This window comes from Kwoniella newhampshirensis, chromosome 4 (genome assembly GCF_039105145.1).
Source record: "Kwoniella newhampshirensis strain CBS 13917 chromosome 4, whole genome shotgun sequence".
NCBI classification, from domain to species: domain Eukaryota; kingdom Fungi; phylum Basidiomycota; class Tremellomycetes; order Tremellales; family Cryptococcaceae; genus Kwoniella; species Kwoniella newhampshirensis.
In genome coordinates, this window is record NC_089958.1 from 1671572 (window position 1) to 1686072 (window position 14501).

Consider the following 14501-nt stretch of genomic DNA (forward strand, 5'->3'; position numbering starts at 1 on the left):
AATCCAGCCTCCGCCTTCACTCCTTCTTGGTACCGAAAGCAAACATCCTCACGGTGGCGATCAGCTACCCTCGCATTCTGTCCTCACTTTTTCGGTCCCTGATCGACCGTGTACACCTTTCACCTCTACTCCCATCTTTATAGGCTCAGCTGCTCAGTTACCTCCCTCTCTGTATCTTTCTTTGACTCTTATATCCTTTTTGTCTTTTCAGTTCAGATCGCACAAGGGCCCTTCGCGCATAGTGAGGCTGGCTCAATCTAGATTTCTTCGGTAGGTACATAGGCAATATCTTACAAAAGGGGCAACTGTTCTTCATTCAGACCCTTTCTCATTCCGTACAAATCTCAAATCTGCATTGTCGTTTGTCTTCCCTTCCCTTCACCTTTTCCAGTCTCGCATAGACCGCAGGTACCAAGTATCAGGACACACCTGATCGCAACTTCAGTATTTCAATCAATTCAAGCAAAAGGGATCGGCGCGCGTGTTGTGCGAACGATTGCCTATCTGTACAGACTTTAGAGGAGGATAGGAGGAATTGCCCGAGGCGCAATGCGTCGACGACGGCGACAACACGATGTATGCATCCTAGCGTATGAACCGATTTGGTCGCGTCGGGTGTGTATCAATCGATCCAGATTGATTCAATCTGCGTCTTATGCCCAGATCGACGGAAAAGAATGCTGGGTCTCATCAGCACGGATTCGCTCCGCGCGATTCCTGAAACGAGACCAGGTCAAGTGTTTCGGTGTGTCCAGGAAGCCTCGTTGGAAGCACACGCTTCAGGACGGCTCGTAGCGCTGGAAGTGAATCAAGTATGTGTGATCATTTGACCTCGCAACTAGAACACAAAAAGATCTGACTCGTTCATGGCCCTTCCTTCTGAGCCTTCTAAGCAGCTTGGCCTTCTAAGCAGCCTGGCCTTCTATAACATCTGAGCCTTCCCTTGCAAGTCATGGCAGCCAAGAGCTCTCTCTCGACCCTTCCTATCAGAAAATGTGGATGTAGGACAGGTCATACAAATAGCCATCTGACAGCTCAACAGTCTATGAGAAGCCTTCAACCCTTTTGCTCTATCAAATGTTCAGTTGATTTTAGTACAATCTCAAGACAACAGACATGTCAGACTATCAAGCCTACCTTCAATCTCTCAATACCTCCAGCATTTACAATCCTTACCACAGCTATATTCCAGCCACAGATTCAGTTGTCAATAGAGGTCCAGCAGATTTCCCACTGCACTCTGCACAGGCCTACGCTATTGCTCAGTACTCTGCAAGTCCTCCTGCTACCAGTTACTGTGATCATTCATCACATGCTACCAATCATAGCTCTGCTCCAGATAGTACTTTGTCAACTCTTGCTCAGTCTCCAGCATATCCTGCTATTCTTGACCATTTAGCCCACCCATATCCAAACACTGGTCCCTTCAACTCTGGCACCACCAACCCTGTTTACCAGTCATCAAACTTCCCCTCTATTCTTCCTGCTCATGTCAATGCTTCATCAAATGCACTGTCTGGGCAGCCTTACCCTGCATTCTCACTAGATGGGGACCACCCAAGTGGTCAAAATACGCCAGCAATCTCAAAGGGTCCCAGGTCAACTCCTCTACACAACTTTTCATCTCTCATTGCTGAAACTGGACCTTCGCCTAGCATTATTGACAGAGCCACTGTACCAGTCAGCAGATACCAGGCATCTGTTGATAGATTCACCACTGAACTGCACGCATCCTTTGAGTCAATGCACTCACATGCTGGCAGATACAATAATCAAAATGAGACATCTCTGCTGGGCACTCATAGCGGTTTGAGTACACCAAGTGATTGGGTCTGCACAAAACAGCAGACACAACCAACAGGCATCATGAAAGCGGCTGGTAAGCAATTGGCTTCCAACAGGACATTTGTCCCAAGAGGTCAGTGTGATATACAGAAGATCTTCTCAACAACTTTTCCATCAGCACATTTTGATCTTCGCTTCAGCTATTTGAAACCTGCAGGGGCTTATCAGGAGACAACTTGCAGACCTTTGAGGTGTTGTTTGAAATCGGAAGACGGAACTCATGGCCTGAGGGACACCAATCTGGGAGCCAAACGTGGAGCTTGACAGATAGCATTCTGTTCCCATGGGTGTGGGGCACGTATGAGATTGGAGGAACAGACAGACAGAGTCTTTTATCCTTTCAAGGTCATGTGTCATAAGGATGATGATGGTATTTGTGGTGAGTAATTTCCAATGCATGTCTTGATGCCACTGGTGACTAGTGTCACCTTTGCAGTATCATTTGATGTGGGTCACAGCATCGTGGAGGAGGCAAGCAAGGTGGTTTGTATCTCTGTTGGCTGTGGCTTGGTCATTGACAAGAAGGAATTCATTTGGGGCGAGAGGCCCACACCATACAGTTTGAAGCAGAGACGACGGTCACACTATACAGCTGTCAAGCCAGGAGGCCAAGATCAATCATAAACTCGGTGTCACGATGGTCAACGTGGCCTCAGTCAATGAGCCCTGACACAAAGGGACAGCACAATATGGGGGAAACGATGATAACAAGGATAACAAGGATAACAAGGATAACAAGGATAGCGAGTATAGCGAGGAACTTGACATGGATATCTAGAAGGGCTTGTAGCAGTTCTAGATAGACTGAGGTACCACAGTGATATCGTTGAACGATGAGCAAGGTACTAGGTATGACTTTCAATCGAGAAATCGCTAGAGAAAGACTAGAACAACGAGAACTAAGACCATGTACATATATATCTCCACTGATCCATCCGCCAGGATGCGTAGAACATCGATCAACTTCCTCCTGTTTCTATCGTTCACCTGCAGCCCCCTTTAGCTCGGTCTTCGGCGAGTATATCGAGTTGTGCTCGAAGATATCGAAGAAGTCGAAGATATCAAGAGGGTTTACGTAATAATGGCTTATTCGTGGTCGTGGCGGAATGGCCGTCATGACAGTCGATGTATCAAGGTTATTCAAGATGATAATATTCGAAGGTACTATGAGAGGACAAAAATCTAGAATCGACGGGGAACTCCTTTCTCTTTCTACTACGTTCATGTATATATCCCTTTCTTCGCACAAGTTTGCCAAACCTTGCATGTGTAGCGACATTTTCGCCGGATGTAGAAAGAAACCTCGAGTGGCTGAACAACTTGTGTATTTACCATATGTGGTGAATAGGATTGATAAGTTTGCCGACGTTTCGGTTCTTTCTCCGATGAATGCTGTTATGTTCAATTGTTTGTCAAACTCCTGGGAACTTTGTTGGGAGTTGGCCTTACTGGTATGCGATCGTGACATCATGACAATCATTTGATCTGGGCAGACCTGTATTTAAGATGATGCAACAAGAGGAGGAGTGCATTGTCTCTGCTCATAGCTCATACGAGTACCTTAGACAATGCTGAGAAAGTTTGGCGCTGGTTATAGGCTGTGAATCCAATCAAAAAGGGACTGACCTTCAAACTACAGCACATATAGGGAAGAATAGATATGCAGACAATGATGGTCCTTTGTACCTCCACCTCCACTTTAGCTCTTTCTTCGAGGCATGTTAACACCTCGGAATGCTGCGTCCAGTTTCTGGACACCATTTTTGTTTGTCAACCTCACCATTTATTGGCGTCGAATGAGTGAGCGTGAGTGGCGAAGCAGTGGTGTTTGGCATCCGTCATGTATTCGCGCTATAGCTGCTTTCCCCGGTACCGCATCGCTTTATCACTACCGGGACGATCTACCACTCTCAGTAAGGCATATTTACGAACTCGCCTACGTCCTGGATCGAACTTGTGTCATCCTATCTTCACCTCGGCATCTCGCCGGATTGCCAGCCCTGGCTCGACATCCTTTCAGTCATCTCTCACTACTAGAATCTCGACCAACCCTCAGAAAACCGATCATAACCCAGCGAAGCCACTCATAGTGCTCGGTCTCGAATCATCATGCGACGATTCGTCCTGTTCCATCGTCACTTCGTCTCGTCAGATCTTATCCCTCTGCACGATATCTCAACACACCATCAACTCGTCCTATGGGGGTGTCCATCCTCTAGCCGCTCAGATCGCGCATTCCGCAAATATCCCACGAGCCATCGAGCGGTGTATGGAAGAAGCTAAAGTGGATTGGCAAGATATCGATGCTGTGGCGTATACCAGAGGTCCGGGGATGAAAGGGTGTTTGGGGGTAGGAGAGATGGCTGCGAAAGGTCTGGCTAGTGGCTTGGGGAAGAGATTGGTTGGTGTACATCATATGGTGAGTCACGACCTTCTTCAATATGGAGCTAGCTTGTTCGGAAGCTGAGCACGTTTGGTTCCAGCAAGCACACGCTCTCACTCCGCTGTTGACCGAGTCGAAACCTCCTCGATTCCCATTTCTGATACTGCTCGTGTCGGGCGGTCACACACAGCTAGTACTTGCCGAAGCCGTCGACACTTTCAAGATTCTGCTCGACACGCTAGATAGCAAGATCGGGTGAATGATTACTCTCTTGTTCCCCCACATTCGTTGGTCGACGAAAGGGGATCTTCTCGCTGATGATATCTCAGAGACGCATTCGAAAAGAGCGCTAGACTGCTCTCTCTCCCGAGTCACCGATCCAAATCACCTGGATCAATACTCGAGCAATACGCTTCGCTGCCTCCTTTGCCGCCTTACGATGACAAGCCGGAGGCGGCTCTTCCGATCCCGTTATCTATGAATGAAGGTGCATCGAGGTTAGCTTTCAGTTTTGCCGGATTGTTATCTGCCTTGGACCGATCGTTGCCTGCTATGCCAACTGGCGTATCGCCCACAACATCAGATCATCAGCCCTCCCTAAGCGTCATCTCCAGCGACATGACCCCGAGCAACTCTTCCAGACTTTCATCTTTAACCAAGAAGAACTTGTCTGAAGCGGACCAACGTGAATTCTCTCGTCTATTCCAGACCGCCGCAATCCAACATCTCACTCTCAAGTTGACCCAAGCGATCAATTCCCTCGAACCCTCGCTTCGAACGAGGCTAGACGGTCTCGTGATCAGCGGTGGAGTTGCGAGCAATCTCTATTTGAGGAGTAAAATGGGAGAGATGATTGAGCGGTTGGACATGGGGAAAGATAGGAAGATGAGTTTATTCTACCCGCCCATAGAATTATGTACCGGTAGGTCTATCCTCTGATCCCTTGTTCAAATCCTGCATATCGTCCTCCTTTCGATGCGGAGCAGGGCAAAGTGCAAATAGAATCCGGGCTGATCTTCGACACCACAGATAACGCAGCTATGATCGCTTGGACAGCTATATTACGAATTCAAGCTGGATTAGAATCTGATCCTTACGATTTACCTTTACGACCTAAATGGTCACTCGAGGACCTATACGATGATATACCCGGCTTGACGGCCACGTAGATCATTTGGTGACGAAGATATGTTGATCATCCATGTCTTGAACCTCGCGTACGATACTGTGTCAAACGCGCAGCAACTTGCAAGACCTTTCTTGCAATTTATCCAGTCGGGCGAACAGGATTCTCCTTTGAGATGGGTTCACGGTATTTCAATTTCGCTGCATCAACACCTACGCCTCTACCCTCCTCCTAGCCTTGCCCAGCATCACGCACCACCGCAAAGTATCGCATTGAAAGTCTTTACACCTCGCAAATTCAACCAAATCGTACCGATAAAAGGAGAAGAAAGAACTCTAAGTATGAAAAGAAGAGAAAGTAATTGGAGCCCGACGAATTGTGAAAGTAAGGTAAGAAGCGAGCAAGAAGTATAGTGGTGAGAACCACTAATATAAGAATTGGGTAAAGACGTTCACACATGAAGTGTCAACTTGAACGGATGGGGTACTTGGTATATATTGTCTGTACATGAAAGAAATTCGTGATAGGTCTGAATCGCTTAAAGAATGACACACTTGTTCTTCTTATTCTTGACGACGGGAGGTTCCAGCGCCGCGACGATCGCCTAGGTAAAAACGGACAAGTGCAGAGTCAGCGTCCCCAGATGAGTATTCACAAAAACTATTTCTGCACTGACCTCATCGAAGACGTTTTTCAACCCAAACTGAGTCAAAGCGGAACATTCGACGTATTTCACCGCACCCAGCTCCTTCGCCAATCTTTGTCCTTGAACGTCATCAATTGGTCCTTTTTGTCTCTGTCTCGCCAGCTTGTCCACCTGACCGGGATCAGTCCTCAGGTCGACCTGAGTTCCTACTATGAGACAGGGAACACCGGGACAATGGTGATGGACTTCCGGCCACCATTTCTCCTTGACATTCTCGAATGACGCGGGGGAGGTCACGGAGAAACAGATAAGGAAGACGTCGGTCTGAGGGTATGACAATGGTCGGAGTCGATCGTAGTCTTCTTGACCGGCAGTGTCGAAGAGACCGAGGGTGTAAGGATCGTCACCGATCATTACCGTGACAGCGTCTGGACAACAGGCCAGCAGTCAGTATCTGCGTTTGCATCATGTCAATGACAGAGAACGAGGCCACACGCACAGTTGTCAAAGACGGTAGGAACATATTCAGAGGGGAATTTGTTGGTAGTGTAAGAAATGAGAAGACAAGTCCTGGCGAGGAGTACATCAGCTTGTGTCCCAAGCTGTCAGGAAACAGGGATCATCCTACTCACTTTCCGACGGCACCATCACCAACTACCACACATTTGATCGTTTGCATTGTCGATGGGCTTGACTATGAGAGGGTGAGATGTTAGCGATCGAGTTTCAATAGGATTGCAGTCAGACCATCAAGGGGTGTGAAAGTCGAGATAAGGCGACAAGAAAAGCGATGTCTGGCAATGCCAAATAACAAAGCTGAGGCAAAAGAGCAAACACCGCGATGAGGCAAAAACAATGCATGACCTCCAGTTCGAATCCGACACAATCAAGGACATGCGTGTGACACAATGCAGGAGTGACGAAACAAAAAGATGGTAACGTGGTGGAAAGAAAGTAGGAAAGATTCTCCATGGTGATCGCGCATGCGACGACACCGTACGGGCCAGCGAACAGCTATAGAATGTGTTACGCTCCAGAGCTATCGAAGCGAAATAGCCTCACACCACGATCGACGCCTCGTAGTGAGATGACCTGATCTCGCCATTGAATAATAGAGAACAAGACGAAAAGGTATCAGAGGTGGCTTGAAGACAGCGAAAGAAAGATGGACTGAGTCTATGAGATCCGAGGTGATCGGAATCCGGAGTAGGAAGGGATTGGTGGGTAAAGAATGACGGAATAGACCGTGACGAAGAGACAGTACGAAAACATACTTGAGTACGAGTGCGGAAGGAAGTCGATTGTTGACGCGATGATGATTACCGGCCTAGCTGTGAGAGAAGAGTTTGTGTGGTCAATCGATTCGCAGAGGTCTATTTCGTGTTGGGTTGGAGTCAGTCAGACACAGTGTTTCGAAGCGATATCAGAGTCGGGAGGGGGGGGGAGTTGGGCAAAGGAAGAACGGTGATGATTTGTCTCGAAGATGTTGTGAGTGATATTGATAACGTTGGTTGAGATCACGCTCAGAGAGGCAGTGTGAGTGACGAGAGGTGAGGGAGGAGGGGGGCGTGCTTCCTTTTCAAATACGATAAGAAATGTGATCCTAATCGGCTGATAGATATCAGGTAATCCCCCGTATCCCGAATCGTAATGGGGTCAATACAAAGCTTGGACCCCCAAAGATGAAACGAAGGGTGTGCAGCGAGAGGCGACGGTGATTCGGGGAGACTTTGTTTGTGGCGCTTTTACTTTGCATTCCTCCTCTGACAAGGAGATTGGTCCGATGTCCGTGAGCAGCTCGCAGAGAGTCGGTTAAAATAACTAGTAGTTTCAACTATGCTTACAAGAAGTGGATGATCAACAATCTGTTTGGAGCATTTGACCTCGACAACGACTAGGCTATCAAAGATGTCAGAACCCACATCAGTCGAAGCAGGGCCATCATCCCCCTCTCCTTCCGTCGAGCCCAACGGCGCTGGAGGGGACAAGAAACAGCCAGTTGTCATTCTTTGTATCGGTATGGCAGGATCTGTAGGTATCACCTATTCCTCCACTTCGACTTTCCTCCTTTGCAAAGGAGCATTGGCTTGCTAGTCACGCATCTTCTCTTTTATAGCATCATGCACTGACTTATCACTCATGACAGGGCAAGACCACACTCATGCAACGTCTCAATTCTCACCTCCACTCTCGCAACTCCCCGCCCTATATCCTCAATCTCGATCCGGCAGTGTCACATATGCCTTACTCCGCCAATATCGATATCAGAGATACTGTAGACTACAAAGAGGTCATGAAACAGTGAGCTTGACTGCTCGCAGTGTGGGCCTAGGGGCGTCTCGGAGCCGGGTACAGCATGCTGATTCTCCTCCTTTGTGTATGCTAGGTATAATCTAGGACCGAACGGTGGTATTCTGACGGCTCTAAACCTATTTACGACAAAGTTTGATCAGGTCTTGGGATATGTCGAGAAGAGAGCAGAGTCGGTAGAGTGAGTGATCTAGGCCTCCTCGTCTTCTCGTATACGCCTCGACCTCCATCTGGCGCCCCTGAAGCACACATCAGACACATCAGTGAATACCAAACTCAAGGTTATGAGCTGACTCAGCGTCTCCAGCTACATCCTCGTTGACACACCTGGTCAGATCGAGATCTTCACTTGGTCAGCATCCGGAGCTATCATAACGGATGCCATCGCCTCTTCATTACCAACAGTCGTAGCCTATATCGTCGATACACCAAGGACTACTGCTCCTGCGACTTTCATGAGTAACATGTTGTATGCGTGTTCGTGAGTATCCCACTCCTTCTAAAACCCTAGACGCCTTTGGAGCGGTCAGAGGTTTCCATACCGGTATATTCTGCTGACTTCGTACATAATATCCCCGTTCAGGATCTTGTACAAGACTCGATTACCCTTCATCATTGTGTTCAACAAAGTCGATGTCCAACCGCACGACTTCGCCCTGGAATGGATGGAAGATTTTGAGGCATACCAAGCGGCACTGAACGATAAGAGCCGAGACGAGCATGGGGAAGGGAGCTATGTGAACAGTCTGATGGGAAGCATGTGTCTCGTCTTGGAGGAGTTCTACAACAATTTAAGAGTGAGTGATCAATTGGCTGTGACGTGTTCATGGTTTCGTCGGAAGGGCGTGGTGTCGTAATTTGATGCTGATCTGAAATGTATTCTTTCCCTGAAGGCCGTCGGTGTCAGTGCTATGACTGGAGAGGGGATGAAGGCGTTCTTCGACGCTGTGGAAGAAGGTCGAAAAGAGTACGAGGCGTAAGTTGGAACTATGCTTCATAACAGCAAGGTATGATTACGCTGACGTTGACGTACCCAGCGACTACAAGCCCGAATTAGATAGACTCGCTGCCGAGCGAGCTGCTCAGACTGAAGCCGATAAAAAGGCTCAACTCGAGCGACTCATGCGAGATATGAACGTCTCCGACACAGCTGGCGGTGGACCTTCTGGATCGGCGGCAGGAAGGAGAGGTGGTGGCAATCCCTTTGGTCCCCATCCAATCAATGAGAGAGAAGATAGATATATGGATGAAGAAGAGGAGGGTGATGAAGAAGACGAGGAAGAGCAAGAAGCTATCAGAAGACAGGCAGAAGAGGAAGAGGAAGATGCCGATGCGCAAGAATTGGGTGCGCTGGATGTGCAGGAACCGGACATCGGTGGATTACCACCTGTTGGATCCGCGACTAGCGGAGGGACAGGTAGAGGGATGGCTTGGCCTAGACCAGCGTAGAATGGGTGTAGAGATGATCAGTCAGAAGTGCATGAGGGATGTATACTGTATAATCAGATTATGCGCGATCTAGGAGTCCGGTATGATGTCGAAGTGCTCGACTCTAAGGGATATATAAATATCATGGTTCGAAAAGGTGACTCGCTATCTCTCAACACCATTGAGACCCTCCTCTACTCTAACTCTGCCAGATCCATCTCTGGCAACTTATCACCACACTCTTCCCATCCTTTCCAACCCATCGCGACCAATTCCAACTTCATCCCAGCCTTCTCCAAATCATCATTGACGACATACACGTCATATCTCCCCTTTTGCGCATACTCCAACTCCTTCTTGGCGGCATCCAACCTCTTCTTGATACTGGCGTCGGTCTCGGTACCTCTCCCTGACAATCGGGATTTGAGAGTGGGAATGGACGGAGGGGAGAGGAAGAGGAAAACGGGTGAGAGTGGGGGGGATTGGAGGGGTGCTTTGGCGATGAGCTGGAGGACACCTTGGAGCTCGATGTCGAGGATGCAACGGAGGGGATGGAGGGCGGTGAGAGCGGCGAAGGTCGTTCCGTAGCTATTGAAGGCGACGAGAGGTAGAGGGAGCGATGAATGAGGACAGCAGAGACGTGAGAGCCGGTCAAAGATGTGGAGGACATTGCAGCAGACAATGAGATCAGAGTAACAGATCGTAGTATCAGCACAGGCATGCAGAGGAATCGCCATCTCTAGCGAGACGCTGTACCTTGCCCACTCACCAGTTCCCTCCAAACTCTGCCCATTCCAAGAACTCTCCCTTCCCAACCCTGTCCATGAACTCATCCTTTCTCACAAAATGGTATTCCTTGCCGTTCTGCTCTCCCGGCCGAGGAGAACGCGTGGTGTGGGAGACGCTGAAACCGAACGTGTTTGGATGAGAGGAGAAGAGTGAGGTGAGCAGGGTGGATTTGCCGGTACCGGAGGGTCCGCAGATGACGAGAGGCTAGGGGAGTGGAAGTTACAGACAAGTAGAGAGGTCAATTGATTTTGGTGAGAGTGTGGAAGTGACGGATCGTGCGTGCCGATGGAGGTGTTCGATATTCGTGAGTCAAGGCAGATGCAAGGTAAGGGAATCGTACATGTAGCTCGGTCAACGTTCTTTCTCCTATTTTTTTCGCAGCGCTCCTCACGTTCCGCACTCACACGATTGACAACCTCTGGGTTGATAGGTGGTGAAGCTGTCATGTTGTAGTGCTGACGGAGATGCCTTGAGGTGTTTGGAGCAGGGCTCGACCGGACTGTACGGGCCAGCAAAGGTAGGGTCTGCTTTAAAGGCAGAATCGTAGCTGGATGAGCTCGTAGTGTAGCTGACCTGGATCAACTGTAGAGGCAGAAGAATAAAGTTGGGATCAACCATTCGAAGTGAGAGTGGGTGACAGGCCCCCTTGTCAACGACGAGGACGCCACACGGGCGGGGAAAGGAGAGAAGAAGCGCCACGTGAGATATTGGGGATCTCGGCGTTATCTTTCCCACACACGCCTAGTAAAAACATCCTCCCCTTCATCTTACAACACCTATCTCACACTCCCCCTTTTCACCTCTCTTTCTCTCGGAACAAATCCCACAACAGTAATCGCCCCCCCTCCACATCACGCGTCCGCCCCCCCCCCTTCTGACCCTCGACCATGGACACGGACACTTTCGACCTCGACACCGATCCCGGCGATAACGATCACAACGACCACGGCGAGCATCATGCGCACGACCATGATCACCATTCCACATCGCAGGATGACGCTGCTGAAGCTGTGTTGGCATCGTTACGAGCTGTGATCAACGATCCTCACACCAGCGGTGGAGGTGGGGATGGTGGTGGAGGTGATGACAATCAGAATGGTGACGACAATCTGATGCATCATCATCATCATCATGATAACGATACATCTGGTCAGATTGGCGGAGACGACAACGCCCCTCAGACATTACACAACTTTACGACCGCAGCAGCTGAAGCCGTCGCTGCTGCTGCTGCTGCTGCTGCTAATGCCGCTGGAGGGCATGCCGCTACGCCGACCATCTCCTCGTCAGATATCGTCCATTCACTGACGACGCTCGAGAGTCTCATGTGGTCCAATCAAGCTCTGTTGGACGATCTCAACTCACCAGGAGCGATACAGAATCTAGCGCAGAACCTGACAGCATTGAGCGACGGACACAAGAAGCAGTTGGACTTGGTCAAGGGGTTGTCGGCGCAGGTGAAAGCAAGTGAATTGGGAACCGGTCTGTCGTCTTGTGAGTTAAAAACATATGTGTTGAATTCATTTCTCCTTCCCTTCAACAAACCAATTACTGGGCTACATCGCACGAGAATCTTTCGCGCTTATGCTTGTTTCTTCTCGTCTGCAGTCTCAAATATTGATCCCGACCTTTCTCCTTTCGTCCTTCGGTCCGAATACGAGTCTCTACAAGCACGGTACGACGCGTTGATTGAAGCTAGTGAGATCACTGGCCCAAACAACAAGAAATCCACCGGGGGGTTACCGCGCAAAGCGCGCGGGGGCAAGAACGCTTCGGAAACCAATGTCGGAGGAACGGGGAACGACAAGCTGATAGTCGTTGACAGCTATGGCTTTTCCTCATCCAATGAAGGGAGAAAGAAGCGAAGCATCAAGCTTGAGGTGAGTTCCAGATCTCCTATTTGTGAGGTTCATAAAGCTTGTCAAGCTGAAACACACCTTAACATCAGCATTTGGTTCATAAGATGGCGAATAGGAGGCTGGGTGTGGAATACGCCGTCTCCAATTTCGAATCCAAGGGATCTCGTGAACTGCCGCACCCCGAGACTAAGCCTCGAACAGCTGCTGAATCACCCAATGGGGTGTCTGAATTCAGACCTGATTTCAGAGGTGACATAAACGCGACAAGCGTCAGCCCGTTCATTGAAAGGGTAGTGGAGGACGTGGTGGAAGCCTGGGAGAGTGGAGTCGGAGTTGGAGAGCCGGATGTGGATCGAGAGAGGGTGAGTCCAATATTCACACGCGACATACGAGTAGTGAAACTGATAGGTGGAATTTCCGCAGATTACCGGCGCGGTGCATATCTACTGGACGCGACTCTGTGTGAGTACTAAGTCCGTCTCTGACGCGTTGATGCTAATGTCGATTCAGAAACGCTACGACGAGCAATTACATCGGGAGCGAGGCGAAATGCATCGGGACGAGCTGTCTCGAAAGAAGCAGAACACATATCGTAGACAACAGTCGGTCAGTAGAACCGTCCACTGGCTTAGTGCTCAGTCGTTTGATTGACTCCGGCGACTGAATCTCTCTTGTAGCTTCTCGCCCGTCGACTGGCTGCATTCGATACTTCTCCACTCAACATGTGTAAATTACGAGCGCTGTACCGCACGCTGCTCACCATCGATTTCGCAGCTCAGACGCAGGATCAGCCGGATCCAAAGAGAGCTTACACCGAAGATGAGTGGAACACGTATAGAAAGCTGGCTTGTGGGAGTCGAGCAGACGAGGCGCACGAGGTCGTCGATCAGTTCTGGTTATCGTCAAACGTGAGTGGTGTCCTGGTACCGAACGCGTCGTATAATCATTGACAGTCTCACATATGTGTAGGTCCGCGCGCTTCTTGTTATCCTTGATGTGTACGCCAACGATCAGAATGCTCGTTCCCGCAAAAAGGGTCGACCCAAGCAGCCTAATCCGACCTTTCATCTCCCTGAGTCATTATGGGATCGTTCAACGTTACCTTCTTTGCGTCCGAAAGATGCCGCTGGACTTCCCATTTCTGGCGCGCACGGTATCGTCCTATTCAAATTCCACGTAGATGAAAAAGTGCAGATAGAGAACCCCGAATGGGCGAAAGGATTATACGACAACCCACCGATACCTGAAGAAGATGTCATGCTGCCAAGTTTGCCCGAGATTATGACAGCGAGTGTCTATGCTAGCTTGACACCGGTCATCAAGGAGATAAGGGAGAAAGCCAATCCACGTGTATTGAGTAAAGAAGAGATTGATGACATCAATACGAGGGCTCAAAAACCGGACGGAGCGATCGAGCTCGAACAAGCACTCTTGGAACCGACTACTGGATTGGAAACTGGTCAGGAATCCGATTACATGACTTTTGCCGCATTGTCCAGATTGGCTGCTACACCTGATGGATCGAATGGACACGGCGAGAACGGCGTCGGTATTGGAGCTGGACTGAGCACATCCACACCACCTCAAGAAGGATCTTCGACCGGCAGTCCGTTCGTCTTGCCGTCCATACCTCAGTCTCTCAATGTTACGGGAATGACCGATACACCTGTTGGCCCAAGTCCTGGATCCTCCATGCGAGCTAGGAAGCTGGGCAAAAGGACGGCGAGCGAAGTTCCGGGAGGCGCGGCGACGCCAGTCCCGAAGAGGAAGAAGGATGATAGTGGCTCGAGCATGCTGGCAGGCGATGGGGTCGGGATGGAAGGTGTCCTGCACGGCATTGACGTGGAGGGGAATCTAGGTGGCGACGCGGCATTCTTGGACGCGTTATGAGCGGAATCTGATTGGGAAGTCGAGCCAATATATACTTGTAATTGCAATGGAACGTTTGTACAAGTATTCTACATAGTTTGGAGGAATACACGTGAACCAGCTCAACGGTCAACTAAAAATATGGCATTGTGTTATGCATACAGCCTGATTACTCATAGTGTTCTGACAATGAAGCTTGTTGAGCTGCATACAGACTTTCTGACTGTCAAGGTCTAGTCCTTTTTG

At 49.4% G+C, this 14501-nt stretch overlaps 5 protein-coding genes across 5 annotated transcripts; 3 read left to right on the forward strand and 2 right to left on the reverse strand.

The window, feature by feature from the left end:
* Positions 1–3563: 3563 nt before the first annotated feature.
* Positions 3564–5397, forward strand: IAR55_002572 (uncharacterized protein; the record flags this gene model as incomplete). Its single annotated transcript, XM_066945685.1, has 6 exons — positions 3564–3651; positions 3703–3758; positions 3866–4264; positions 4329–4483; positions 4558–5150; positions 5258–5397. The coding sequence occupies 6 exons, from the start codon at positions 3564–3566 to the stop codon at positions 5395–5397; spliced, it is 1431 nt and encodes a 476-aa protein (XP_066804374.1).
* A 495-nt stretch (positions 5398–5892) lies between these two features.
* IAR55_002573 (cell division control protein 42) lies at positions 5893–6679 on the reverse strand (the record flags this gene model as incomplete). The annotated part of the gene is made up of 4 exons (XM_066945686.1): positions 5893–5958; positions 6031–6428; positions 6500–6570; positions 6633–6679. 4 exons carry the CDS (start codon positions 6677–6679, stop codon positions 5893–5895), a joined length of 582 nt encoding a protein of 193 aa, XP_066804375.1.
* Positions 6680–7908: 1229 nt separating this feature from the next.
* IAR55_002574 (uncharacterized protein) lies at positions 7909–9759 on the forward strand (the record flags this gene model as incomplete). Its single annotated transcript, XM_066945687.1, has 7 exons — positions 7909–8031; positions 8147–8301; positions 8387–8491; positions 8618–8791; positions 8894–9107; positions 9204–9286; positions 9348–9759. 7 exons carry the CDS (start codon positions 7909–7911, stop codon positions 9757–9759), a joined length of 1266 nt encoding a protein of 421 aa, XP_066804376.1.
* Positions 9760–9932: 173 nt separating this feature from the next.
* Positions 9933–10973, reverse strand: IAR55_002575 (guanylate kinase; the record flags this gene model as incomplete). Its single annotated transcript, XM_066945688.1, has 3 exons — positions 9933–10326; positions 10508–10731; positions 10932–10973. The coding sequence occupies 3 exons, from the start codon at positions 10971–10973 to the stop codon at positions 9933–9935; spliced, it is 660 nt and encodes a 219-aa protein (XP_066804377.1).
* A 441-nt stretch (positions 10974–11414) lies between these two features.
* Positions 11415–14276, forward strand: IAR55_002576 (uncharacterized protein; the record flags this gene model as incomplete). Its single annotated transcript, XM_066945689.1, has 7 exons — positions 11415–12021; positions 12136–12407; positions 12476–12748; positions 12810–12848; positions 12897–12992; positions 13064–13294; positions 13356–14276. 7 exons carry the CDS (start codon positions 11415–11417, stop codon positions 14274–14276), a joined length of 2439 nt encoding a protein of 812 aa, XP_066804378.1.
* Between the last annotated feature and the right edge of the window lie 225 nt (positions 14277–14501).